This window comes from Boleophthalmus pectinirostris, unplaced genomic scaffold, assembly GCF_026225935.1.
Source record: "Boleophthalmus pectinirostris isolate CB_2022bp ecotype Guang Dong unplaced genomic scaffold, ASM2622593v1 HiC_scaffold_1, whole genome shotgun sequence".
NCBI classification, from domain to species: domain Eukaryota; kingdom Metazoa; phylum Chordata; class Actinopteri; order Gobiiformes; family Gobiidae; genus Boleophthalmus; species Boleophthalmus pectinirostris.
Genome location: NW_026570970.1, coordinates 18043362 through 18069652, shown reverse-complemented (window position 1 = coordinate 18069652; position 26291 = coordinate 18043362). Strand labels below are relative to the sequence as shown.

The following is a 26291-nucleotide window of genomic DNA, read 5'->3' as shown; positions in this document are numbered from 1 at the left end:
CAAGTAATAATTAGAAAAAAGGAAAAAACAAAACATTAAAACCTGGCATATGCTCAGTTTTACAACCTGGGATAAGATCTGTTTTGAGTTATATGTTTAAGAAAAGGATCTGCTCCTATGACCTGACCAACCTTCAATGACCACATCAAAACTCATTAGGGGATATATTTGTTTTGTTTACTGGACTGCTGCCAATATTTATTGCATGGTTGGCTGTTCTATCAGTGGATCCTCCCTTCTGGGCTCTCTTTAGAGAAAGTGTTTTTACTAGAGGCACAGAATGTTTTGTTCAGTTCAATCTGAAAAGCTATTTGAGGTAATCTTATGATAATAGGCATGCATTTTAGATATTGTGTTATCATTTATGTTCTTAAAAAAGCCAAGGATGATAGTATAGTTAAATCCTTACTTTTTTTAGCTTCTCACTTTTAGGATCACCTCAGCAAATAATGTTAGTTTCAGTTTCATGAGTAGTGAGCTTTATCCAAATGAACTGATTTGTTTAAACAGTCAACCCGGAAGCATATTTGACATATTTATTCCATTTTTACCTTCAAAAGACATGGAGTGACAGTGGCAAAGGTTTGTATAGTTGGAAATATATTTTTAGTCGTTACAGATCCTGAAATTACCACAACAACTAACAACTTGTGAGAATATCTACAACTTAAGAAATACAAAAATAATCAATTTCCACTACAATAGCCAGCACACTACAACATTATAATCTAGCGGGACTGGGATATTTACTCTTAGCGCAAACATTGTAGTGGGAGCCAAAACAGATGACCATCAACCACAATATGGTCTTTATGAATCAGATGTCCCCTCCCTCTGTGGTGCATGTTGCATGGAGGAATATATTAGCAGACAGCATATTGTTTTGTGTACTGTGGCATTCTTATCCCACTGAGAGGGTCCATAGAACACGAGACCCCAACAACACAACTATACATCCACTTCTACCGTGTATTTGCTCTTTTGTTTATAACGCTCACACAATAACATTCTGCGCTAGGCCAGTTCTCCAGAGCATGCTAATTTCCCAACATGCATTCTTCTTCTGTGCTCTCCTCCCTCCAGGCATCTCTCTGGCAAAGCACCACAGTGAAAATGAATAAATAATACGAAGGTGTGGTTGGATGTCTGGGATCCTGAGTCAGGATTCCATTTTCGTGACAGCACAGTTCGTTACCAGGCAACTTTAAAGACTTTAAGAAATACTGTTAGACAAAACTCACCACAACGCACATTTGATTAACTCTGATGTATTATAATATTTGGTTGAACATTTTATGAACCAAAAACAAATCTCTTTGAATGAATCCAGATGTGATGTGAGCTTTAATTTTGGTTGCCACATCAGAAATTAAATGAGCATTTTTAATAAACTTAAAAGGGCTCATATTACTCTATTTTCTAATCTATGTTATAATGTTGTTTCCTCATCACAAACATACCTGGAGTTTGTGTTTTGTTATATTCATGCAAGTTTAACACACAAGGCTGACCTATTCTCTCATACAGAAAACACTCTGTTCCACCTTGTGATGTCATTTGGTAGTACAGTGCCCCACTGTGTTTGTAAACTTCATAAAACTTCATTAGAATCATTTGCATAATTTCGGCCCTGGAATTGCCAGTCTCAACTAAACTTGAAAACTTGAAAACTACCACTTTATGACACTGCACGATAGAACAGGGTATTTCCAGCTTTGGAAATGTAGACAGACTAATAATAAAATGTGTGAATGAAACAAAACACAACTCCAGGTATGTTTTTGATGAAGTATAAACATTATAACATGGCTTAAAGCTCACAAGAGTCAGTTTTGTGTAATACAGGATCCTCAAACAAGTACAAATCTAATATATATATATCTGAGCCAAGACAAACCCCAATAAAAAGCAGTAGGATGGATCTGCAACTGATTCCAGAAGAACACTTTGGGGTGTGGCATCTCAGGTGAGCCAAACTGATTTTCGTGCAGGCAAAAAGAGTAGTAATGGGCATGCACGTTATTGTATTATTCTATTGTTACTATTGTACCATTGGTCATAGCCTTTTGTACAGAACAAACACTCCACAATAGTTTTAGAGTCATAGAAGAAAAGTGATACTCCGCAGGTAACAAACGCTCACTCAAACTTTAAACTTTAACATTATGTCACTGTCACTGGATACTCCATATACAACGGTCACAAACCTGAAACTATAGCCACACACTTTCCCTTGTGAGAAGATATTATGTCATGACAGTGCATCCCAGTGAAAAACAATACGCTCATTGACATATGCTCCAGGGGTCATACTGCACTGATTCTTTAAGTGCTCATAACAGGACAAGAAAAAGATTGAAACCATAAATTCTATGCTTGTATTCTGGGATGGGATAGTATCTTATGAATACCAACAAGACAGAAAGAAAAACAAGTGTCTAGACATGGTCATCTTGGTGTCATTGTTAACATACCTTTTCGAAACCTGACCTGTATTTTGACCCCTCCTCATGCCCACCACACGTGCCCCCTCCCCTCCCATCCTTCTCCCAGTTACAAAGTCAGCTTCCGCTCTCATTTTCCTACACAATTCCCAACCAAAACAGGGTAACCTTAACGTGCCTTCTGGTCAAATACAAGAAAAACCTGAGAGGGGGAATTCAACGTGGTGCGTGGTTTGAATACTTACTACAAGCACGGATGTCCTCACCACCTCCGAGACGCTTTGCCTGAGTTCCGCCGCTGTTCCAGGCTTGCCCAAACCACGCGTAAATTTCCTGGTCTCCGGATGATGCGCAGGAGTTGCCATGTCTTTGAGAGCTTTTGCATCAATAGCAGTTCAAGTCCCACAAATTACAAAAAACACCCAAATGTGTAAGATTTATCCGTTTCTTCTAGCGCCGCGCTCTCACTCGACTTGGAAACATGCTGAAGGTGCGTCCACGCCTCGTAGTCCAAAACTTTTCTAAACGCTACAAATCTTACATTTTAGTTTTCTTCTGTCAAATCCTGCCTCGTTTTCTGACAGAATAACAAAACCGCGTTGAGAAGTGTGTCATTGGCCGAGTCCAGCCAGAGCAGTCAGGAGGTGTATAATCTGGTTGTGCGCGCTTTGCTCTCCGCCCCTCGCCGGTTAAAGGCCAACCCACCGCGTAACTCCCTGGATACTCTAGTACTGCGAAAGTCCCTGGACTGGACTTTGAACTGCTGATTTAAATTCAATATATTAATATGTAACACACATTATTAGTCTAATTGAACACACCCACTCATTTTAGTGTTTGTGATTCTTCAACAAAAACGCAAAGGACAATTATTTGTATTGCCAACATTATCCCTCATACTTATCAACATTAGAAATTTAACTGTTAAAAAAGGGGGAAGTAAAGTTTCAAAAGAAGTTCATTTGTATACATTTGTAAGATGTAGTTGGCAGTACTGTCACTACAATAGGGTGCTACTGATGTGGGTCAGTGTGTTGGTGGAATGGCTGAACTCATGGCCAAACTAGTTTAAAACAATTGCGCCATCTTCTGGCTACCGTTGGGAATATAACAACCACGATGAATTTAAAGCAACAGCGTGTAGTTGTTTTGTTTTTGGGTTTTTTTGGGGGTTTTTTTTTTGGTGGCGGTCACCTGCATGACTAGGGCAATAAAAAAGTGAAAGTAGATACGGTTTATATCATATGATGAAAAAACTGCATTCAAAACAAACCTAAGAGACAAGCAGGTGTTCTTCCTCTAGGGCATGTTATGTTTGAGTCAAATTTGTGGAGATGCAAGCCTGCTTACAAAAAGGATGCATGTTTTTCAAGGTTTTCTTGTACAATTACACTTTTATAATGAAAAACGTTTTTAGTCATTTTTTTCTTCTTCTTTTTCTTATGAAGTTATGGAGTAGGGCTTTAAATAAATCAAAAAATAAAGAGACACAGATTTTACATTGAGTAAGTGTTTTATTGCTTTCATTTCCAAAGAGCTCTCTGTTGCATGGAAAGTTTCCCATTTAATATACTTTACTGCAAAACCTTTTCAAATGCATATTACCATTCGATTAGACCCACATTGGATCTGTGCATACAGGAAGCAGCCTTCTACTTCAGCTGATGGCAAACAGCTTGGAACTGAAAGTCACTATTTCATTTCACACATAATCTTTTTAAAGCTTTTCATAACAATAACCTTCATAATACAAAGATTATGAACTCACATTTGCTCTTACAAGAGGTGAATTAATTTATAAAACAAACATAAATGATAAGTATCCATACAAGAACGCTACAACAAATATTTACTTCACATGAAATGGCGTTAGTGATAATGGCACCTTCCTGGCTATGCCGTGGGCTAAAAAAAAGTCATCAAAATACTTTCATAGTTTAGTGATCACATTGTAAGCCAGGTATGAAAAGAGCATTAGGCTTAAAGGGTGGCATGTGGACCATAGAAAGAGATAGAAAATTAGTTTGGCACTGAAAATTAAGGACATGTTCATAGTTTTACATTAAAAAGAAATGCAATAGTTGTGGTGATAGTTTGACTATCTATAAAGAATACTGAAAATCTATATCAGAATATTTCAACTGTAAAAACAATACAATTAAACCAGAAAACCTGTAAGGACTGAGACCTTTAGAAAACTGTATAAAATGGCACCAGTAAAAAGAGGTTTCAAGAGTTGAGCAAAAATGCAGTCTCTGATGCAGTCTAAACCAGCGGACATGTCACCATTAAAGCATAAAAAAGCACCAAAATGTGCATGGACACGTGTACAAATGTCCCAGATATGTGTAGAAAATCAAAAGTCCAAAGAGGAAAGAGCAGAGAGGGCAGATGCTACCCAGAGCGTGTGAGCAGAACGTGAGCCAGCTTCAGTGCACATGGAGCTCTTTAGTGTTGAGGACACGGCCACGACTGGCAGGCACTGTGGCACTGCGGATCACCTCCATCCATCTACACACAACAGAGAACTGGTTAAGATCTTGTAAAATGAAAATCTAATAGAATATGTACCATAAACAGTAGGGATGTAACAATATCCAAATCTCATGGTATGATATTTTCACGATATACATCTCATGGTACTGTATTTAATGCAATATTTTGTAGAGGCTAACAGAATTTACTACTACTACTACTACTTTTTCCTCTTAAAATCCCTTGACAAGACTTAATCCAAAGAACCAAGATTTAAAAGTGCTTAGAACTGCTATTTTTTCATGTAGTTTGCACCAAAACAGAGCAAAGGATCATGGTCGACGTAGTTACAATGAATTTAAGCAAAGAAACTTGAGATTCGATATATAGTGATGGCCCACGATATTATTGAGAGACTTTTGACGATACGATATCATGATATTTTGGTTATTGTTACACCCCTTATAGAGAACATATATAAATGGACATAGCTAGCTGTATTTCATATAGGAAGTGAACAAAGGTAAGCTTCTGGCTCTAGTGACTCCACTCTATTTCCAATTGACTTTACATTAAGAAACTGTTACCCCTCTGTCTGTAACCTCATCATTTTGGTCTTAAAATGTTCATATTAATCCACTCTACATGATCCTGTTTTTATTTCTCACAGTTTTCTCAATTAATAAATTCCTATTACCAATATAGCTCCAAATTCAGTCCTATAACTGCAAGCATTGTGAGTTTCATCTGACTGGAGCCACATTTGCTTAGTCCAGTATATATGATGATGTACCAAAAGATTGTGTAAGTATACCTTTCAAAAGTGTATTCACTCTCGGATCGGAAATAGTAGACATGGGACTTGAAATGCAGCTTGAATACATAGTCCTTGTGAATGTTTTCAGATTCGTTGGGGATTGTGACAGAGTATCCCAGGAGTGGAAGACTGGCCAGCGGGTAGTCATCCTGAACAAGAGAAACGCCCAGGTTAAAAATCCTATATTAAGCAAAACTGACTCTAATGAGCTCATACATGTTTGAGTAATCCTTTATTATTAGTCTTTCTACATCTCCAAAGCTCAAAATGCTCTGTTCCACCTTGTGATGTCATTGAGTTTTCAAGTTAACAGTTACCTTTTATCTTTTTGTTCAGTAGAGATTGGAAATTCAAGGGCTGAAATTATTTGAATGATTATAGTGAAGATGTGTGGAATTTAAAAACACAGTGGAGTGCTTCCTGTATTAACTCATGACATCACAAAGGTGGAACAGTGTTTTCTGTTTGAGAGAAGAACTCAGCCTAGATATGAAGGATTTGTGTGTAAAACGTGTGAATGCAACAAAACACAACTCCAGGTATGTGTTTGATGAGGAAACAACAGTATAACAAAAATTAGAACACAGTGTAATATGGGTCCTTTAAATACCTGGAAGTACACAGGAAAAAAAGTACAACATTTCGCCTTGTACACTCAGATGTGATACAGTGGTTCAAATACACAGACAGTGTTTGTACAAGGTTAGTGTCCTAACCTGGTGGGATTTGTAGAAAAACAGACTGAAGTTGGTGAAGACCACCCAGAGCTTCTGCCAGCCGTTGCTGTTTTTGAATTTCCTCAGGAGGTTTCCAGACAGCTGGTTCTAAAATAACACAATCAGATTAGGCATCTGAGCAAAAAAGCCTGTTACTCCCGTTGTAGTGTAATTGTACAGTATGTTTGTACAGTGGAGGACTCAAAAGGCTAACTTAATATAAACAGGTGGCTTGAATTCTTTCAGTCTGCTTAAATTAATCAAAATTGCCACTGATCCACTACATTCAAGGTATATTCGGCTTAGGATTTAGAAATACTTAAAGCACTGTATGTTCTTTCATGCAGAATTATAACTATAATATATCAAATACAACACTGTGTCAAACATGTTAGGAGCAGTTTTACTTGTTTTGAAAGGGCAGTTTAGTAATATTTTCTGAACTTGTAGTCCATTTATCTATAATATTTGAAAACATTCAACCTAGAGCCTGATGTAGTAGCTGTATAAATACAAATTAATATTGCATTTTGAATGACTTAGATTTAGAATCAGTGTGTGACTTATTCTGGTGTAATGCAGTTAAACAGAGGTAAGGGCCTGTTCGTCTGCCTGGTTGTTTTACCTCTAGACTCTTGCAGCATTCACTAAAGGACAGGTTCTGAACTCGGTACCAGCAGATAACAGACAGAGGCACCGGTCCCTGGCCACTGGGGGGCCCCACCGAGGGGGCCTTATTCTCCCTGACTGGACTAGGGTCCTCTACCACGGAGCAATGCACAGACGCATGGGAGCAGAAGAAGACAGAGAAAAGGGACAGGGAGGGAGAGACAGAAACACATTGGTGAAACACAGGATGCATGCAGTGGCAGGGATCACACGAGCGGCCAGTCCAGGCTGTGAACAGACAGGGTTACAGGCAGCTAGAGCGGAGCGTCCACACACCACAACAGTAACAGGGCTCAGAGTGGAGAGCTGTGAGGTTTAGTTTATCTACTCTGAGTGCAGCTCTGGCTCCATAAGAGACAGACAGAGGGGCCAGGAGAAAAGAACAGAGCAACAGAAGAAAGCTACAGTTGGTTAGAAAAGGACATCACACTGACGGCTGTTACCCACAACAGGGGGAGGTGGGAGAAGTATGCTCGTGCACCACTTTACACAAATGTCTCTGATTATGTGCAAGTTCATAGATAATCATATCTTATTATGTAACTCATGTGAAGCAGTGCAGTTCAAACACAGCACGACTAATTCTCTTATTCTTTAAACATAATAGCTGAAGGGCATAGTCTTTTCAGACTAGGCTGTTAATTAACAGAATACTTTTCCCACAAGAGTTTATCAAAGTGAATTAAGTGAACACTTAAAAACAGAGTAGAGAGAGGCGAGGGCAGGTCTGAGGTAAGGCTAGCAGTTTGGGCTGGTACCTCCACAGCTATGCTATAGTCCATCATGGACACACTGGTGTTCCTGTGCCAGCACACGTGCACCATGGTGTTACCACGGTGAGGAGTGGACCTTTCGGAGGGCACGTGCGGTGTCTCGTCTTCAGACTCCGCCTCTGCCGAGGAGTCCTCCGGGCATTCTGGGAAATTAGGAGGCTGTTACTGCTAGAAATGAGTGGGATAGTGAAGGGGACAGAGAGGCGCTAAAAAGACACTGATCACACATTAAAGCATTCACGAAGGTATAATTATGGTTTTCATGTGCAGCAGAGAACTGTCTTCAGCAGTTCAGTTAAATTCATGTGCAAAAGTTATGTTAGAAGAACACTTACTGTTGTCGTTGAGGTTGCTCATCAGAAGATCTGTGGATGGTCCGTTGCTGATTTTGACTGCTTCTATTGCTGTTTTTAAATCTTCTATCCACTTTTCCATTTCTGACAGTGAACTATGGGTTAAAAAGAACCACATTCACTTTGTTAGAAGCTTTGTCTTTGAGTTTTTTCCCCCATAAATAAAGTAGTCATATCTTTAGATGGTTAATTTTAGCCATTGAATACATTTCATACCTTGCTGCTACCACCACTGACTGCTGCTCTCCCACCAATGTGAAGGCATGAGGCACACCCCACTCATCTTCACTCTCTCTGATCTGGAAGACACACAGACGACAATGTGAGACAAGACAAAAAAGAAAAAAAAAGAAAAAAAACAAAAAAACAGAGATTAGCCATATCTGGGATGCCAAAACCAAAATAGAAGGTGGGCAGATGAAAGGCAGAGAAGCAACATATGTGCTTGTGTCTTCGTGGGGGGCCTTGTCAGCTGTTAGTAGCAGATAATTTGTGAAAAAAGCAACTGTTTAATATAGAAAACAATACTCACTGTCATCCCACGGAGAGGCAGCTGCCCGTGGACTTTAAACTGATTGGTTGATGTCATCCCTCGACTTGTGTACAATATGACGTCACTGAACTAACATAAAGAAGAGAAAGTGTCATGGTAACAGCAAACAGACAAGGCACCATGTAACCAGATATACTGTACTGTTCAGGAGCCAAAAATAGCATCAGTAGTACTTTATTTACATTGACTTTAACTATATCTTTTTGGTTACATAATACTTTCACCAAGTGGAAAGTTTCCATAGCTAATGATTTGAATGGGCCAGGAATTCTGGGTAATGTGAAATCCAGAAATAAAACAATGTGCCAATGACTTCACTTTTTTGGATAATTACAGATATCACATAAACCAAGGCAAGAGTGAGTTACCAGGAAAAACATTCGCTGCTGAAGACCTTTTCCAGACAACTTGCTGAGGCATCCTAACCTAATGAACTCCTGGAAAAAAAAAAAATCCATTATTTCTGCAATAAATAATTTCAGTGAAGTTTAAATATAGCTTTTATGCTCACCCGCCCTGGGACGACAAGATTGTCCACGCCAACTAAGTCCTTTTTTAGCTCCAAAAGTTTCTGGAAGTTTTCCATCTTGATTAAGCTTGTTTGAAGCTGGTCCACTACTTCTGATACATCAGCTAAAGCCGCTACAGAGCACATAAAGATATCAGTGTTATTCTGCAGAGAAATAATTCAGCCATCAACACCAACAGTAATGCTTTATAATAACTACACCCTAATTAATTCATAATGAAAAACTAGTTCTAATAAGGGTCCATATTTTAGTTAAAATAAAGGTCCATAGTACACTATTTTCTGATCTATTTTATATGTTGCAACTTCATCAAAAACATACCTGGAATTCTGTTTTGTTTCATTTACACACGTTTAACACACAAACATATTTAGGCTGAGAAAACACTCTTATCTTATGATGGCATGTGGAAATACAGGTGCTCCACTGTGTTCTTAAACTCCATACAACTTCATTAGAATCACTTGGTGATTTCAGCCCTAAAATTACCAATCTTAAACTGAATTAAAAGTAAAAAGCAGCTGTTAACTTGAAGCCTAACACTACATGACATCACAAGGTGGAACATGGTGGAGCATTTTGAGATATGGAGATGTAAACAGACTAATAATAAAAGGTTACTCAAACATGTGTGAATGAAACAAAGCACAACTTGATGTATATTTTTGAGGAGGTAACAATATTCTAACATGGGTAAAAGCTCACAAGAGTTAGTTTCGCATAATATAGGACCTTTAAGTAGTTACTAAGCCTGAATCATTTGCAATAAACAATTAATTGATTTAACAAATTAAATTTAACAATTAATTGAATTAAGTTTTTCTTCATGCTTATTACAATAAAGTGTTACCACATCAGCTAAAGCATGTCAAGTGATAGTACTATATACCTCTGCAGTCTCTAAAGTCCACATGTGTTGCTGGGTAATGTTTACATAGTCGCTCCAGGATCTGCTTGTAGTGGATGAGTCTGTGTAAGGGTCTCAGAATGAACACGTTGAGAGGGATATAACAGACTTTCTGAAGCTCAAAGTCTCTACAGAGGGTCTCCAGCCTACGCGAGAGCCGGCACGCCTTCTCCAGCTCCACCAGGATGTCCGACTGCTTGTGTAGGTTGGTTGTCAGGGGCTGTAGGTACAAAAACATCAACAAAAACATCAGTGTTAACATTAAAGGTGCACTGCATAACATTTCTAGTGGAGGGCTCGCCACCTGGTTGTCTCCATGGAAATATTTCTGCTTTGTCTTGAATGTTCCCCACTTAAGACTAAACCTATCCATCAAGAGCAGGTTACAGCATTACGCTACATTACAATTCAAATCTGTGGAAAGTCGCCCCATTCACAAAGAAATAATTATATTTTTGAGCAATAGAAACACCCATAATGAATGTCATACCATAGAACATTCCTGGCAAAGCAATAACATCTCCATGAAGATAAGTACCCAGACCCTACACCAAAAAAGTTGCGCAGTACACCTTTAACGGTAGCAGATCGTGTGTGTTTTGTGTTTGAATAAAGTCTGAGTACTATACCTTTAAGGCTTGTAGGTTCTTTAACATTACATCTCCAATACGCTGGTAATCTCCTTTAATGTGGGCATTTGATCGTCCTTCCCTGTAGCAGACAGAGCAATTAATCGCAAGTAATGCCACTATGTTTAGCCTTGTATCTTTTAAAACATCCTTCACTGGTTTAAGTAGTCATCTAAAAAGCAATGCCATAACCCCATATTATCAAAATTTAATTCAAATAAATAATAATAATTAATATTGTAAGTAGACTTTTAGATCGTTCTGTGTTTAATTAGCAGATGAAATATTTTTTATCTTCTATCTTGTTGTCTACTATTTTTTTCTACCAGCAGGGGTCTCCCTTAAGCAGGATTTTTATTCTACTATTCTGCTATTACTGGATGCACTCACTTTTCCACTGTTTAATTAAGAATGTCTGCTTGATAACAGCGCCAACCAACACAAGAAACATGTGTTATGTAATGTTGTACTTCACAGAGTCGTTTAAATATGCAAAGGAATAAACAAGCCATCCAACATTGATTTGCATAGGGTTTTGGAGCAGAGTTGCAGGCAGTATCTCACTGTACTGATGCAGGTTAAGAAATAAAAATAAAATAGTAAAAATGGCTGCATGCATTCCTTTAGCGTATATGGGTTTATGCATCACTGTCTGAGAGTGTGATGCAGTGTGCTACCGTTATAACGTCATTAAAGAGATCAGACGCCAAACCCCACAGGCAAAAACAGCTCTGCTACTGTATGACTGTTGCCATGGAGACAGCAACCCCTTAGGTCATCTAAAAGAGACTCTCCTGTTTGATTAAATGCCACTAAAACTCATTAAAAAGAGCTAAGAAGTTGACATGACAAACAAACAGCAGTGAATATGGCTCAGAGCTATAGAGCATCTCACCATAGGGCCAGTCTCTGCTCCACCTCCCTGAGAAACCCTGTGTGGAATCTGTGCAGAGGCTCAAACGTGGAGGACAGGGTGGTCTTCAGAGAGTCAGGGGTGGACTCATCTTTTCCTATGGCACTCTGGAAAGACTGAAAGAAGCAGTATATATGATTACTACGCTATATACACAAATAGAGCAAATACAAACGCTTCTGTAAAAATTTACCTACAGAAAACTTTTACAGTAGACCTAATATATTGTATTTTTAGTAGTGTTTTGTCACACTTTTGTAACACACTTTTGCTTCAGGTTTTGACAGTTAGAACAAAGGCACATCATCATTCTTTGAAGGTGTACTGTGTAACTTTTCTGTTGGGGGTCCGTCACTAGCTTGTACCTTTGGATATGCCATTGCTCTGCCTGGGATTTTTCACAGTTTGACATTAAGCAGATCTACCTTACATTTATTCAATTACAGGTGGCTTTGTTGCTTAAAAATATCTAGAAAAACTGACTAAGCAGGGTTACCTCTCCACAGATCTGACCTGTTACTTAGTCTGGTTTGGACAACATGAAGATAGAAAGGTTTAATAGCATCTCCACTGAGACAAGCATTTGACAGATTCTCCCCAGAAAAGTTACGCAATGATTTAATAACACATCTAATTAACACAAACTTTAATAATGACATTTTTGTAATTGGGAAGAGATTTTCAGTTTGATAAATTGCACAGCTCAAACAAAGGACAATGTATGCATTCTCAAACAAATAGTGATTGTCAAAAAGAGTTACTCGAAAGTTACATTACTCAACCTGTATTGTTTTGATAGGTCTTGATTCTGGGAACCTTGGTGTCAACTTTCTTTCTTCTTCGTTTTAAATACATGAATAGTTTAATTTTTACACTTCTACTTTACTACTTCACTGTTTACGAAAGGAAACAATAAAACTACAGATTCTTTTGAAGTCGGCTGTTAGTTGGACACAGTTGAAAGGTACTTCGAGAAACGTAAATGTTTTGGAGGAGAGCCTGATGAAGTCCACCAGGGGTAGCAGCTGTTGATCGGATGACTTCACCCTTAATAGATACACAAACCAGTGTGTGGGAACCCAGGCACAAGAGTGAGACAGAGCACATATGGACCACTATGACTCCAGTAAAAACACTGCACCACACAAGATACACAGTACAATGTGTAAAGTACAAATATCAAATTAAGAACTTGTTCATAGATGAGTTGCATGATATTATATTATGATAGAACTCTAGCTTGTTGTAGTAGAAACAGTAAAAGCAGTAGTAGTAGTAGTATTTTACTTACATCCCCTTGTATATAGTTAAGATATTTTTTATGACTTATTATGACTTATTTCTATTTTATTTAATTTTTACTTGTAACAATTTATTATTATATTATTATATTATATTATATTATATTATTTATATTTTATATTATATTTTATATATTTAAAAAATGTCTGTGAAATGCGCTATATAAATAAAGACTTCCTTAGTTACTTATTTTTAATTTATTATTAGCATTTATAATTTTTGTATCTTTGCTGTTATAATAATGTAAGTATATATATAATGTGATGTGTGAGCTACTGTGTCCAAGTAATTTCCCTTGTGGAGCAATAAAGTTTGTCTAAGTCTAATTCTAAGAAGTAGTAGCAGTAGTAGTAGTAGTAGTAGTAGTAGTAGTAGTAGTAGTAGTAGTAGTAGTAGTAGTAGTAGTAGTAGTAGTGTAGTAGTAGCAGTAGTAGTTGAAGTAGTAGTTCTAAAAATACACAAGCCCAAATCAGTCCAGTTCCTTTAAAGCACCACACGTATTAGTATTCATGGGCTTGACTGCTTGAGATAAATTGTTACAGAAAAAGCTTGTGTGGTGAATGAATAAAAATGAATTCCCGGCTGCCAAAATATCCCTGTGTCACTTCCCCACTGTTTTGTTTGGGTTCTGCAAGCTGAAATGGAGCAACTAAGTGGAATAATCAATGCCTGCTCCCCAAGGTGAAAGAGGAACAAAAGTTTAGAGAAAAGATACTGGAGCAGGAAGTGGGACTTACCACCGTGATCACCTCCAGATCCTTCACGTACGTCCTCTCTGTGGTCAGAAGCTCCTTGGCAATGAAGTAGGCCCGGTCTGTCGGAAACCGCTGCACAAGTACAAGTACAAACAAACAAGATTTTTTCCTGTGATGATCCATTGCATTGTTGTTTTCGAAATACATAATACAAAAGGCTTTCTATATGAATTTTCCAAACTTAAAAACAAAGACTTAAAGGTGCACTGTGTAACTTTTCTAGCAGAGGGTCCGTCACATGCATTTCCCTATGGAGATCTTATTCCTGGAATGTTTCATAGTATGGTATTAAACCTTTCTATCTTCATTGAGACCAAATCAGACTGAGTTACAGGTCAGATCTATGGAGAGGCAGACCCGCTTGCAGTCAGAATGCTTGTTTTTCTAGGTAATTGAATAAATGTAAGGTAGAGCTGTTTAATGTCATACAGTGGAACATTCCTAGCCTGATTCATCAGATTGTCATCTGACCTTGCAGTAATAGGATTAATTCGCTCAACGGTAGGTGGGTACTTTTTTATTTATCCAATCGCTGCTATTTGGTCGTGACATATGTGATGGCCGAATCCCGTAGGAAGAAGGGCAATAATGTGTTTCTCCTTGAAATCACCAAACATTCTCTTTGTTCTGGCTTTAAACCCTCGATCTCGGGAATCGTTGCCAACACAAAATGTATGGCTTTGTCTACATCTATCTCGACCGCTTTGTTTACTGTTGTGCTGTACCACAAAAAGACCCAGACAGGTGCTTGAATTTGACATCATGGCTTCACAGCTCTTCACTGATTGACCGGTGCACAATTTACAACTTCAGGGGTTCTTGCAAACCGTCTAGTGTATTCCGATTCCTGACCTAGTTGCTGGAGAGAAATGAAATTAAGCGCACGCACTAGGTGGTGCCAACCTGGCAAGAACATTCCAGGTAGAGCAATGATATATTCATAGAAACAAGCAGGTGATGGATCCCCCAATCAAAAAGTTACATAGTGCACCTTTAACACACAAATTTCTCAAACAGTCCTCCAAAGCCTGAACTCTCCTTCGTACAACATGCTTTCACTGAGAGGAGATTGACTATAGACTTGTCAGTTAAAAAGCCCCAAGCATGTCATTGATGATTTGAAACTGAGTCTTGATCTTGATTAAAATTTGATTAATTGCACTGGCCTACAGGATACTGACATGTTTTACTACAGGACCTGTTTTAAATTACACTGTTTTAAATTACAATGGCATGACATTTAACCTGCCTCCTTGTGTCTCTGAACACTGATGTATGAATTTGTCTCTGAATGGGTGAGTGGTTCTCAGATATAGTGTATACTGAGAGCCAGAGTGCCTTAAAGGTGGAAAAGAGCTCGATAAAAATGCTCAACCAAAGTTTGGCTGTCATCTTTCTTATTGGTTTTGTTTATGAGGGTCATTCTTTGTCCACAAATAAAACAGTGAACAGATGGACTCTTCACTTTTGGACTTAAGAGAGCCACATTTTATTTATTAATTTTTTTACAGTGGTTAAAGTTCCCCTTTTTGAAGACTTATTGTTATTCTGCATAATCTTAATGACCTTATAAGACTGGTATGTAATGAAATGCAAAAAAAATAAGTGAAGAAAGTGTCTTATTTTAGTTGTATATTATTCATGTTTATTATTAAGTACTGACAAGCTGCTTTCTTGTTGGTCATTTTTCCATCCAGGCTCTGTAGGAGAGTGGAAAATACTCTGATCCCACTGGAGAGTTATCGAGGACAGTGCTATTTTCGGTATCAGACAGGGACTTTTTGTGGAACCAGCTTGGCAGCAGATTTTATACTGTAGAGTACTATCTGAAATGACAAACCTTCCTCCGTACATCATCCTCATCATCAGTGCGTATGCTGCAGGCATCGTTGAGGAGGGGGCTGGTCAGAGGAGAGGGCTGCCGACCGTCTGGACTCAGGCTGCACAGGTCCAGGGACTTCTGCCCGTTCACCAGGCCCAGGGAGTGGCACGGGGAGACGGGCTGGTGGGGCGTGACTACACCTGTGGAGGGGGGAGAGCAGGGCAAGTGAGGGGCGGGGCAAAATGTGGACACCCTATGGAGTAAGTACTATTACTGCTACCACAGTCATTAAGACTACTGCTGTTGACAAACACTTTTAAATACTATAATGGTTACTACAATAATTACTCCAACTAACTCTGGCTACTACTACAAATACTACTAAAATGAACAACTACTATTGCAACAGTTACTACAACTACTACAAATATGGCTACTACTACAAGTACTACTGAAATGTTTAACAACTACCATAATACCAACAACATCTACTACTACAACAATTACTACAGCTACTACAAACACTACTAAAACTACTACAAATACTACAAAAACTAACAACTATTACAACAGTTACTAAAACTACTACAAAGACTACCAAGACTAACAACAGCTACTACAAAAGTTACTACAACTACTACAAATAAAACTACAACAAATACTACAGAAAATAACAACTACTACAAGTTACTTAAACTATTACAAAGATTTCTATTACTACTATTACTGCTAACAGCTAAAACTACTACAAATATGACAAAATCTAACAATAACTATTACAACTGTTACTAAAACTACAACAGAGATACTACTACAACAACAAATACTACCAAGACTAACAACAACTACTACTACAAAGTTACTACAACTACTGCATACACTACTAAACTAAACCAAGAACTACAACTAACTACAACTACACTGCTGTTGCTACCTCTGCACAACAATCATCTAAACTCCACAGTAAAACACATAAGATTAGAAACAATATACTTACTTCAAAAAGTATTTTACTGGAATACTGAATGTTGTTAACTTCCACTGAGTGTATTACAAATAATTCTCATAAAAATGCCTTGGTTTGTGTAATTTTAACCTTGCAGTAAAGGGTAATTATCAGTGTTAATGGAGCATGACCCAGACTAGACCAGACCTCGGGGACATGAGTAACAGTGCGCGCTCTGTGAGGGATCTTCCTCAAGTGAGAATCACCATGACTCACTGTACAGTCCAGACACATCTGACTTCCCCTGTCTAGTTACAGTCACCAAACAAGCTCAGACACACAAGGGATCTACAGAGAGGGGGAACGGGGCTTTTATGTATCTGCACTCATCATCTTACACACAAGGTCAGATCCACTATCCTCTGCTGTCCTCACTGTGGCTGATATAGGCCAGTAAAAAAAAAAATCCGGGCTACACAAAACAGCAGGGGAATCAACTGCAAGTTCACAACACATGGACCAAAACATATTTAACGATAGCTTCATAAATATCTCCTTTATTGACTTTGGTATAAGTTGTATTTACAGTACTAATATTTCATCTAGCAGCATCCAAGCTCTGTGAACATGAAATAGTATTAGTGATAGTGTCAAAAAAGTAAAAATAAATATAATACTACAGATATAGAAAACTATCTTTTGTTAGTAATTTTAGTACATCTCAAATACAAATTGCAGATTGCAGTCAGTAGTTAGTGTACACATGCACAGATTCATTAGTAAAAGGTTACAGTAATGGGAGAACATTGAAAAAAGTCCATATTATGATACATGCATTAAGCAGTAGGACAAAGCAACATGCACACACAAACACCAGTGATCGATGAAACCTGAGATGTGTCCATAGTACTTAATTAAATATGAAATACATTTTCAGTGAGAGGCTTGTCACTGTCAAAATACATTTCATCATTTAAAGGTGCATTGTGCAATTTTTCTAGTGGAGAGTCCGTCACCTGCTTGTCTCTGTGAAAATGTTGTTGCTTTGTCTAGAATGTTCCACCAGTACAGATTAAACCAATCATTTTCAAGGGAGACAACTATAGCCTACATTAGAGGTCAGATCTGTGGAGAGGCAACCTGTATTTTCGAGTAATAGAAACACCCATAATGCTAAATAAACATGTTTAATGAAATTCCGGGGAACATTCCAGGCAAAGCAGTAACATCTCCATGGAGAGAAGCAGGTGACAGATCCTCCACCAGAAAAGTTGCACAATGAATCTTTAAATAATATAACAGGAATTCATGCATGTGAAGAATACAGACAAGTTGTGACATTTGCATGCTGGCAGAACAGAAAATAAATCATGATCATGGTGATACAAAATCCATCATCACATATCATTCATAACACATGAAGGAACACAAGGGCAACAGTCACCCCAGACGGAAGTGATGCATAAAAGTGCGGTGCAGTTTGCAGTGAAGTTTGGAGGAGGTGAGAGCAAATCACTGACAGAAACTAAAGCAGGTGTCAAGAGTGGAGAGAGATGAGCTATAAGCTGTTATGGAGAGGATCATCTACTGTAGAGCTGCACCAGACAACTCACTCTGACCTGGAAAATCACTACACTCAGCCAAAGCGGACTTTCAGACTGGCCTGAACTGAACCAAAGCTAATGACAGTCTAGTGCTCTTTTCTATTTGGTATAGTGAGGTTGCCAAAGCAAATCATTTGACTACACCATTACCTTTGCATACATACAAATGTGACTTCCTCATTCATTCTCTCTTTGGTCTGCTATCTGGCAACTCTAACCTCATCATCCTTATGTATTTATACCATTCACACAAGTTCATTCTACACCAAAACAATCCGGCATCTTTGGCTTTAAAATCATCTAAGAGGAGCTGTTCCTCTCATGTGTCATTTAAGATAAATATAGATGTTGTTAAATAAATACTTAATAAATAAATAAATAAATGTATAATGTGGAAATGTTATTCAAGGCATCAGGAATACTACTAAAAAGGTGAATAAAGAAGTTACTTATATAGACTTGTGACTCATGATTCTCAAGTCTCTATGGCTAGCAACTTTTTCATAACAACAGTAATGGCACTTATTTCTAAAGATACTGACAAAGACAAGATTCTGCATAAGAAAATGGCTTAATGTACCAAGCCATAAAAGCCTGACTATTTTATCCTATCTCATAAGCAATGCATCTTCTACAAATAGAGCCACTTATCCCTACCTCCTGCAGAGATTTCTTTTGAAGCTAAGCTTAAGATGGTCCCAATGTAGCCAGACAAAACCAGGTCTCCCACTCCATTAGGCCAACATGCAAAAGCTTTAAGGGTGCACTGTGTAACTTTTCTGGTTGAGGGTCCATTAAATGCTTTTCTCCATTGCCTTGTCAGGAATGTTTCACAGTACAGAATTAAAGCTTTCTATCTTTATGGAGACCAAACTAGGCCAAGTTACAGGTCAGAGCTATGGAGAGACAACCCCGCTCACAGTCAGAATGCCTGTTTTTCTGTATTTTTTAGCTATAAATGCATCTGTAATTGAATAAATGTAAGGTAGAGCTGTTTAATCTCAGACAGAGCAATGAGATATCCGTATAAACAAGCAGAGGATGGTCCACCAACCAAAAAGTTACACGGTGAACCTTTAAATGCAGATGCAGCAGAGTCATGTTGCTGATGCTAGAAGCTAAAATCATCATCAGCTTGGCATGTGTCCTCATCTGCCTCCTCGTCCAACTGAAGGCTCCCAAAAGAGAACTTACTTTTAGGGATATTAGAATAAGAAGAAGACTGGACAGAATTCCTACACATTACTGGACTGCCTGAGTTTTCGGATTCACTTGATTCCGAAGCACTGGTAGGGGAACTGTCATTGATTAGAACTACTCCCATGTGGTTGGTACGCCCCTGTCTTAATCGCCTATGCCTGGGTCTGCTTCTACCTGGAGCTGTTAGACCATTGGCCATCATGCGGCGTTCCAAAGCAGCCAGGCGCTCAGCCCTGGAAACACTTGGACGAGATTCCTGGTTTGGAAGGTTGTGGTGGGCTTTGTGAGATCTAGACTGGCGATTTGGGGCTGTTGAAAATCTACCATCAGCGCAGTTAGATGAAGAAGTTGGGCCGTAGCCATTTTGGATGCTATTCTGGCTAGCTGGTCTACTTTGGTTTGCAGCTTTTGTCAATGGCAAGGTGACAGGACTGCTGAAATCTCTTCTGTCACTCATCACTATTGTACTATTAATGCCTTCAGTCCTTTGGTAAAACTCATTATTCAGTCTAGTACCGGATTCTCTATAACCCATCCTACCTAGACAGTTGTCTTGATAATGGGATGCACTCTGTTCCATAAAACTCTGATGTGAGCGAGGAGATATGTTATAATCAAAATCGATGCAGTCACTAAATGGGATGTAAGTGCCCCTGGATCTGGTAGGCCTAGATGGCAGACCTATATTTGGGGCGTCCATGTTGGTGGGTCTGGCAGGACTCCGGGTCTCATCAGATGGTCTGGGCACAGGACGCTCCTCGTGCCCGTTCCTCTGGTGGTACGGACTGGCCCGCGTGATCCGGGACACTGCAGGGTCCTCCGCGCTCACAACCACTGAGTCTTTCCAGTGACGGTGAGGAGAGTCCACTCTCTCCCCCGGGGCGCCGAGCTGATGAAGAGACAAAGACATTTAAAGACAAAACTCAAGTGGAAATGCTTGTTAAATGTTATAAAATTAAGAGAATTTTTTTGAAGAGTACATTGTATACCTAACTAATGGTTAAATTCTCATAAATACAGACCCACTTTCCATAATTTGAAAATATTATAAAAAGTGAAGCACAGCAGTACAGTATGACACACATTAACTTTTTTCTTATTTAATATTGTGTGTGATTTTTTTTTTTATCTTGTTTTTGTTTATTCCAATATAGTGATGATTTCTTGGTAAATAGTTTTAACCTTTTTGTCTACTGTTGTCAGGAGTTTGAACTGTTACTCTAATGAATAAAATAGTAAAATATAAGCTTAAACACATACGTCTGGCACTTCATGGTGTCTGGGTGAAGGCAAAGGTGACAGTCTGCTGTTATGCTGCACTCGAGTGTTGTACTGGACACGGCTGTGTTTCCTGTCACACAGGAAGTGGAAGGTCAGCGTCTGAGATTAACCAAATGTGTTCAAGCTGCCAGCAGTCTTTACCTTTCAAACGGGATCTTCTTAAACTCAGACTCCCTCACGTAATCAATCACCTGCTTCTGCGTGCGCCCGCTGCAGAGACAAGTTCAGGGGAGATAATAATGAGTTTTCAGGCAGAGCTGTGGTAGACTGTGAGGTGATGGGGTAGTGCCTGCCGAGAGGTGCTTTACACTAAACTGAAGGTACCTGAAACGAAATGACGATCCGCGTGACATAAGCACAGGCTTACGCTTGGGTTTGGGCTCCTCAAAAAGCCGGAAAAAGGCATGGTACTCTACACAAATCTTCCAAAAGACTTTACAGCAATCCCGACTGGCCATCAGGAACTCCAGTGTGTCCTGGTATGAGCTCTGGGGACAAAACACAATTTTAAAACAATAATTCAGCGACATATGAGCTTTCAATCTTACCTTATCACGTACATTCAGGTCTGGTCGCAGTTTGATAAGAAATCGTTTTCTCTTGAAGCTCAGTTTACGCACTTTAGACCAGTTGAAGGCGTTGATCTTGGTATGTCCCTATAATAAGAAAACAGAATAAACCATTTCAACAATTTCAACATACATACTCTTTCCTAAACTTAAAAAGCAAATGCAATTTTCTGATCTATGTTATAATGATGTTTCCTCATCACAAACATATCAGGAGTTCTTCACTCAAACAGAAAACACTTTGTTCCACCTTGTGACGTCATGTGGTAATACAGGAAGTGCTCCACTGTGTTTTTACACTCCATGCACCTTCACTACAATCATTTGGATGATTTCACCCCTGGAATTTCCAAACTCGACTCAAATTAAACTTAAAAGGTAGCTGTTAACTTGAAAACTACCACTACATGACATCACAAGGTGGAACAATTACTCAAATGTTTGAATGAAACAAAACACAACTCCAGGTAAGTTTTTGGTGAGGTAACAACATAATAACATGGCTTAAAGCACACAAGAATCCACTTTGTGTAATATAGAACATAAAAACTAAAAAACTAAAGCATCCCAAACTAGCACAAACCATGTCACAACCTGTCTCTGTTTTGTTATTGATGAACGTCTTCAGCTTTAAAACTCAACTTAGCAAAGCCCTAAGGATTTTCCCAATAAACTCAAGAGTAGCTTAAATATAAAGCATTTAATCAAACAAGTAGAGACTCTTTCATCATTGCCTTCAGTTGTAGCCATGAGCAGAACTAACCTGAAAGACCAGGACGCCCGTGTGTGCCACTGTTAAACTCAAACTGGACCCCTCCCGATCCTTGGCGGGGTGCAGGCGGATTCCGTACATCTCCAACCTCCGAGCCACCTCCAATAAATGATAGTCCGATTCTGCTGGTGTTTGACCTCTGGAACAAAACAAAATCAAAAGTCATGTCTGTTCTTTTGATTTTAAGCATTTCTTTTCTGTGACAGACGCCCTCTCAGACACAGATTTCTCATTTTCACTAGGCCTGTCCTGTTCGATGGATGACAGATGGAACAATAATTTTTGGGGGTCAATATTTATATATTGTGGTACTTTGTATTTGTGCTAGTGGGACATTTTTGGTTATTTTTAGATACTATGATGAGATTTAAAATGTCAAGGTTTGAATTATGAACTTCTGACTCATTGATTCACATGACCTGTAACTGCTTTACTTTTTGTTTCTCTACTTCCTTAATTGCAGTTCATTTTTAAACAATACTGTACATACTTTTGAATACTTTTTGGGGCTATTTCTGCTTTATGGTTTGGTTTCAGTATTATTGTTTCATCTACATTGATTTCAGCAATATATCAAAATGTGTTATCATGACAGACCGGATTTTCACTGGATATCAGAATGGCATGGCACAGTGGTAACTAATGGGGATCAATACGTGCCAAAAAAGTATGTGTAGTTTGTGTCAAAGAAATAATATCTGGGTTTTTCCATGAGCAAGTTTCTGTTTAATGGTATGAGCGATAAGCAAGTATTTTGTTCAGCCCTAACAAACATTTAGACACGCTAACTGCTTATTTCCTCTGTACAGTTCTCGCTAACAGTGTAGATTATACTCATTATGGCATCCAGCCAAAAATAACAACCACATATCATGGAAGTTTAGGCGGAGAATAAATCCTAATGGAAATCTACATGTCCATTTTAAACACTGGGCAACACACCGGCAGAAGAAGTAAGTCTAAAATAAGGGAGAGTTTTAGCTGATCAAATGTTGTGAAGCCATGCGTGAGTTTGAGCGGTAAACTGTGAGGAGGAGACCTGGACTGTTTCCAATAATACTGTTCTGAAAGCATAGCAACAGTCACATAATGAGAAGAGTGGATAAAAGAAAAGCTCCAGTGCACAGGAATGCACCAGCAGGCCCCCTCCAATAAAGACAAGAGGATCTGACACAGCTGTGAGCTACAACCAGGCTTTAAAGATGTGAACAGAATAAAGATTGGGTTCAAGACTAGATACTGTCAGAAATTCCAATATTATTATAAAGCTGATACAAGTACATGACAAGGTAGGCAAATACAAAAAAACAAAACAAAAAAAAACTTAAACTGGAAGTAATGTGTCACTTCTGCTGCTGTGAATTAAAGGGAGCAAAAGAAAAACATACCTGCATCTGTGTTTTGTTTAATTCACACATGTTCAACACACATGTGTGAATATTTAGGCTGTCTTCTTCTCTCATGACACCTTGTGATGTCATGTGGTAATACAGATGTATGTAATACAGGGATTGCTCTACTGCGTTTTTAAACTCCATACACCTTCAGCAGAATCATTAGGATGATTTCATCCCTGGAATTGCCAAGCTCTACTGAACTAGATCAAATGTACTGTTAAAGGGACATTTCGGAATTTTGGACATAGGACCTCATTTCCTAGTGAGCCAGAGTGTTGGAGATACGTGGAGACACTTTTTAAATATTCCACCCAGTCCTTGCATTTGCAGAGGTCACTGGTGCTAGGCTAGTGCATGTCAATGGCCATAGTTAGCCTGCCACTAAAAACAGTCTTACCCACTCCACAAAGCGCCCAAAGCAAATTATTATTACACGAGACTCTCAATGTGAATGTCTGTGTTAATAGAATAATGTTTGAAATAAAACTAACCTTGCATTGCATGAATCGTCGCATGTTGAGGGACTATTTCCCCATATATCAGTCCACCGTTGCCAAGATTTCTATCAGGAAGTACAACTCGCTGCTGCTGCTGCTCAGACATAAATCCTTCAAATGCAAGGTTGGTTTTCTAAAATGATTCTATCGACACAGACATTTACATCGACAGTCTGGCATTATAATTGCTTTGCTTTGTGGAGTGGCAGGATAACTATGGCCATTAACATGCACTAGTCTAGCACCAGCGACCTCTGCAAATACAACAACTGGGTGGAATATTTGAAAAAGTGTCTCCACACATCTCCAACACTCTGGCTCACTTGGAAATGAGATCCTATGTCCAAAAATTCTGAACTGTCCCTTTAACTTGAAAATTACTGTTCATGACATCACAAGGTGGAACAGAGCGTATTGAGCTTTGGACAGACTAATAACACAGGATTGTTCAAACATGTGTGAATGAAACAACACACAACTCCATGTATGTTTTTGATGAGGCAACAGCATTTTAACAATTATCATATAAAAGCAATGTTGTGTAATACAGGACTTTTAAGCTGCTACTTTATCAACTACTTCTACTACTATAATAAACCTTTTATGCCTACTTCTGTTGTCACACAATATAATATAGTAACTTCCACTACAAATACTACTACCATTTTCACAGCCCATCCCATCAACCACATAAAACAATCAAAAACGAAAACAGCTACACTAGACATTATCAAACTGAGAAAAGTATTTTACTACCAACTAGACATTTACCAAAACTGCTGATCTCTAAAAACTGAGCCAGAAACTTCAGTACTTTCCCTGCTTATGCCACTAGAGTTAAACTCCTGCAGGACAAGCTTACAAAAATCCCTGTTCTTGTTCACGCATGAGGAGAACGATTTGTGCCCCGTCACGGTTTCACTTGACCTGATGATGTAAGCTATAAAAAAGCCTGTTCTGCTGGTACCAGCCTTTGATCCAGACTCCACATGTTCTGCACCATTGACTCACATATGCTTTGAATGAAACTCCATGATCTTGTCGATAAGGGGCATCTGATCTGGGATGTAAGAGTTGTTGAGGAGGTGTGACCGGCACTGGCTCTCCTCGAAGTCCCCAATCTCAGCTGAGGAGAAAAAGATGTAAACCGGTGTTAATAGTTATCTTTCATTAGTTAAGTTTATTAAAATTAAGGTCCTATGTCACGCAAAACTGACTCATGTGAGCTGTGAGTCATTTTAAACTGTTACCTCATCAAAATCATACTCTTGAGTTGTGTTTTGTTTTGTTTCATTCGCACATGTTCGAGTATTTCTGGTTTATTTGTATCTCTACATCTCCAAAGCTCAAAATGCTCTGTTCCAACTTGTGATGTCATGAAGTGGTAGTTTTCAAGTTACCAGCTACTTTTTGCCTTTTGTTCAGTAGAGATCGGCAATTCCAGGACTGAAATTATCCAGATGATTCTAGTGAAGATGTATATCGTTGAAAAACACAGTGGAGAGCTTCCTGTATTACCACATGACATCATAAGGTGAAACAGAGTGCCTGAGAGAAAAACGCAGCCTAAATATGCAGGATTTGTGCGTTGTTAAACATGTGTGAATGACACAAACTCAACTCCAGGTATGTTTTTGATGAGGAAACAAAATTATAACATAGATCAGAAAATAACTGGCTGCACATCACTGTAATTGTGTTCTGGCTGAGTTGTGGTTAACATTGGTTGGTGATAAAAGTTTCACTGTTTATCTTGGCTAGAGACACAAAAGGTTTACAAGCTCTTTACCTTCTATTAATAGCCTATAAAGACAGCACTGCATCCACTTAATGATAATAATGAATGAGAATTGTACTGTATAGTCGAGCCCTGTTTTCTATATTTAAAGGTGGTTTATGTAACTTTTTGGAGGGGCGGTCCACCATCTGCTTGTCTCCATGAAGATGTTATTGAGTTGCATGGAATATTCCACAGTATAGCATTAAACTTTAAAGTCTGACATGACATACACGCTGTGCCTATAGAATAAACATAACAAAATCCAAAAGATACTCCAATCAACTCATATACGTGTGTCATACTGTATACATTTATTAAATATTGTTATTGTCATCGCTTAGAGGGGCACTGTGCAACTTTTCTATTAGAAGGTACGTTAACTGCTTGTTTCTATGGATATGTCATTGCTCTGCCTAGAATGTTCCACAGTATGACATTAAACAAAGCTTCCCAACATTTATTAAATTACAGGTGGTTTTAGAGCTCAAAAACACCTAGAAAAAAGGCATTCGGACTATGAATTCAGACTAGCTTGCCTCTCCACAAATCTGACCTGTAACTTGGTCTGGTTTGGTCTCCATGAAAAT

The 26291-nt window shown here is 38.6% G+C and overlaps 2 protein-coding genes across 2 annotated transcripts in view; both read right to left on the bottom strand.

Moving 5' to 3' along the window:
- The window catches only part of LOC110173160 (dedicator of cytokinesis protein 9), a 69165-nt gene extending 66065 nt beyond the window's left edge, over nucleotides 1-3100 (bottom strand). Inside the window, exon 1 of the mRNA XM_055158432.1 lies at nucleotides 2690-3100. Within this exon, the coding sequence (XP_055014407.1) occupies nucleotides 2690-2809 (120 nt within the window). The 5' untranslated portion in view covers nucleotides 2810-3100. The remainder of the gene's footprint in view (nucleotides 1-2689) is intronic.
- Nucleotides 3101-3986: 886 nt separating this feature from the next.
- The window catches only part of LOC110173117 (FERM, ARHGEF and pleckstrin domain-containing protein 1-like), a 71386-nt gene continuing 49081 nt past the window's right edge, over nucleotides 3987-26291 (bottom strand). Inside the window, exons 7-27 of the mRNA XM_055153159.1 lie at nucleotides 24936-25050; nucleotides 22022-22169; nucleotides 21238-21345; nucleotides 21014-21177; nucleotides 20831-20899; nucleotides 20669-20759; nucleotides 20090-20297; nucleotides 15677-15858; nucleotides 13819-13908; nucleotides 11762-11895; nucleotides 10867-10948; nucleotides 10220-10457; nucleotides 9312-9442; nucleotides 9169-9237; nucleotides 8780-8869; nucleotides 8464-8546; nucleotides 8230-8342; nucleotides 7880-8037; nucleotides 6453-6560; nucleotides 5734-5885; nucleotides 3987-4955 (exon numbers count right to left, since the gene is read on the bottom strand). Coding sequence (XP_055009134.1) covers nucleotides 4874-4955; nucleotides 5734-5885; nucleotides 6453-6560; nucleotides 7880-8037; nucleotides 8230-8342; nucleotides 8464-8546; nucleotides 8780-8869; nucleotides 9169-9237; nucleotides 9312-9442; nucleotides 10220-10457; nucleotides 10867-10948; nucleotides 11762-11895; nucleotides 13819-13908; nucleotides 15677-15858; nucleotides 20090-20297; nucleotides 20669-20759; nucleotides 20831-20899; nucleotides 21014-21177; nucleotides 21238-21345; nucleotides 22022-22169; nucleotides 24936-25050 — 2615 coding nt within the window. The 3' untranslated portion in view covers nucleotides 3987-4873. The remainder of the gene's footprint in view (nucleotides 4956-5733; nucleotides 5886-6452; nucleotides 6561-7879; nucleotides 8038-8229; nucleotides 8343-8463; nucleotides 8547-8779; nucleotides 8870-9168; nucleotides 9238-9311; nucleotides 9443-10219; nucleotides 10458-10866; nucleotides 10949-11761; nucleotides 11896-13818; nucleotides 13909-15676; nucleotides 15859-20089; nucleotides 20298-20668; nucleotides 20760-20830; nucleotides 20900-21013; nucleotides 21178-21237; nucleotides 21346-22021; nucleotides 22170-24935; nucleotides 25051-26291) is intronic.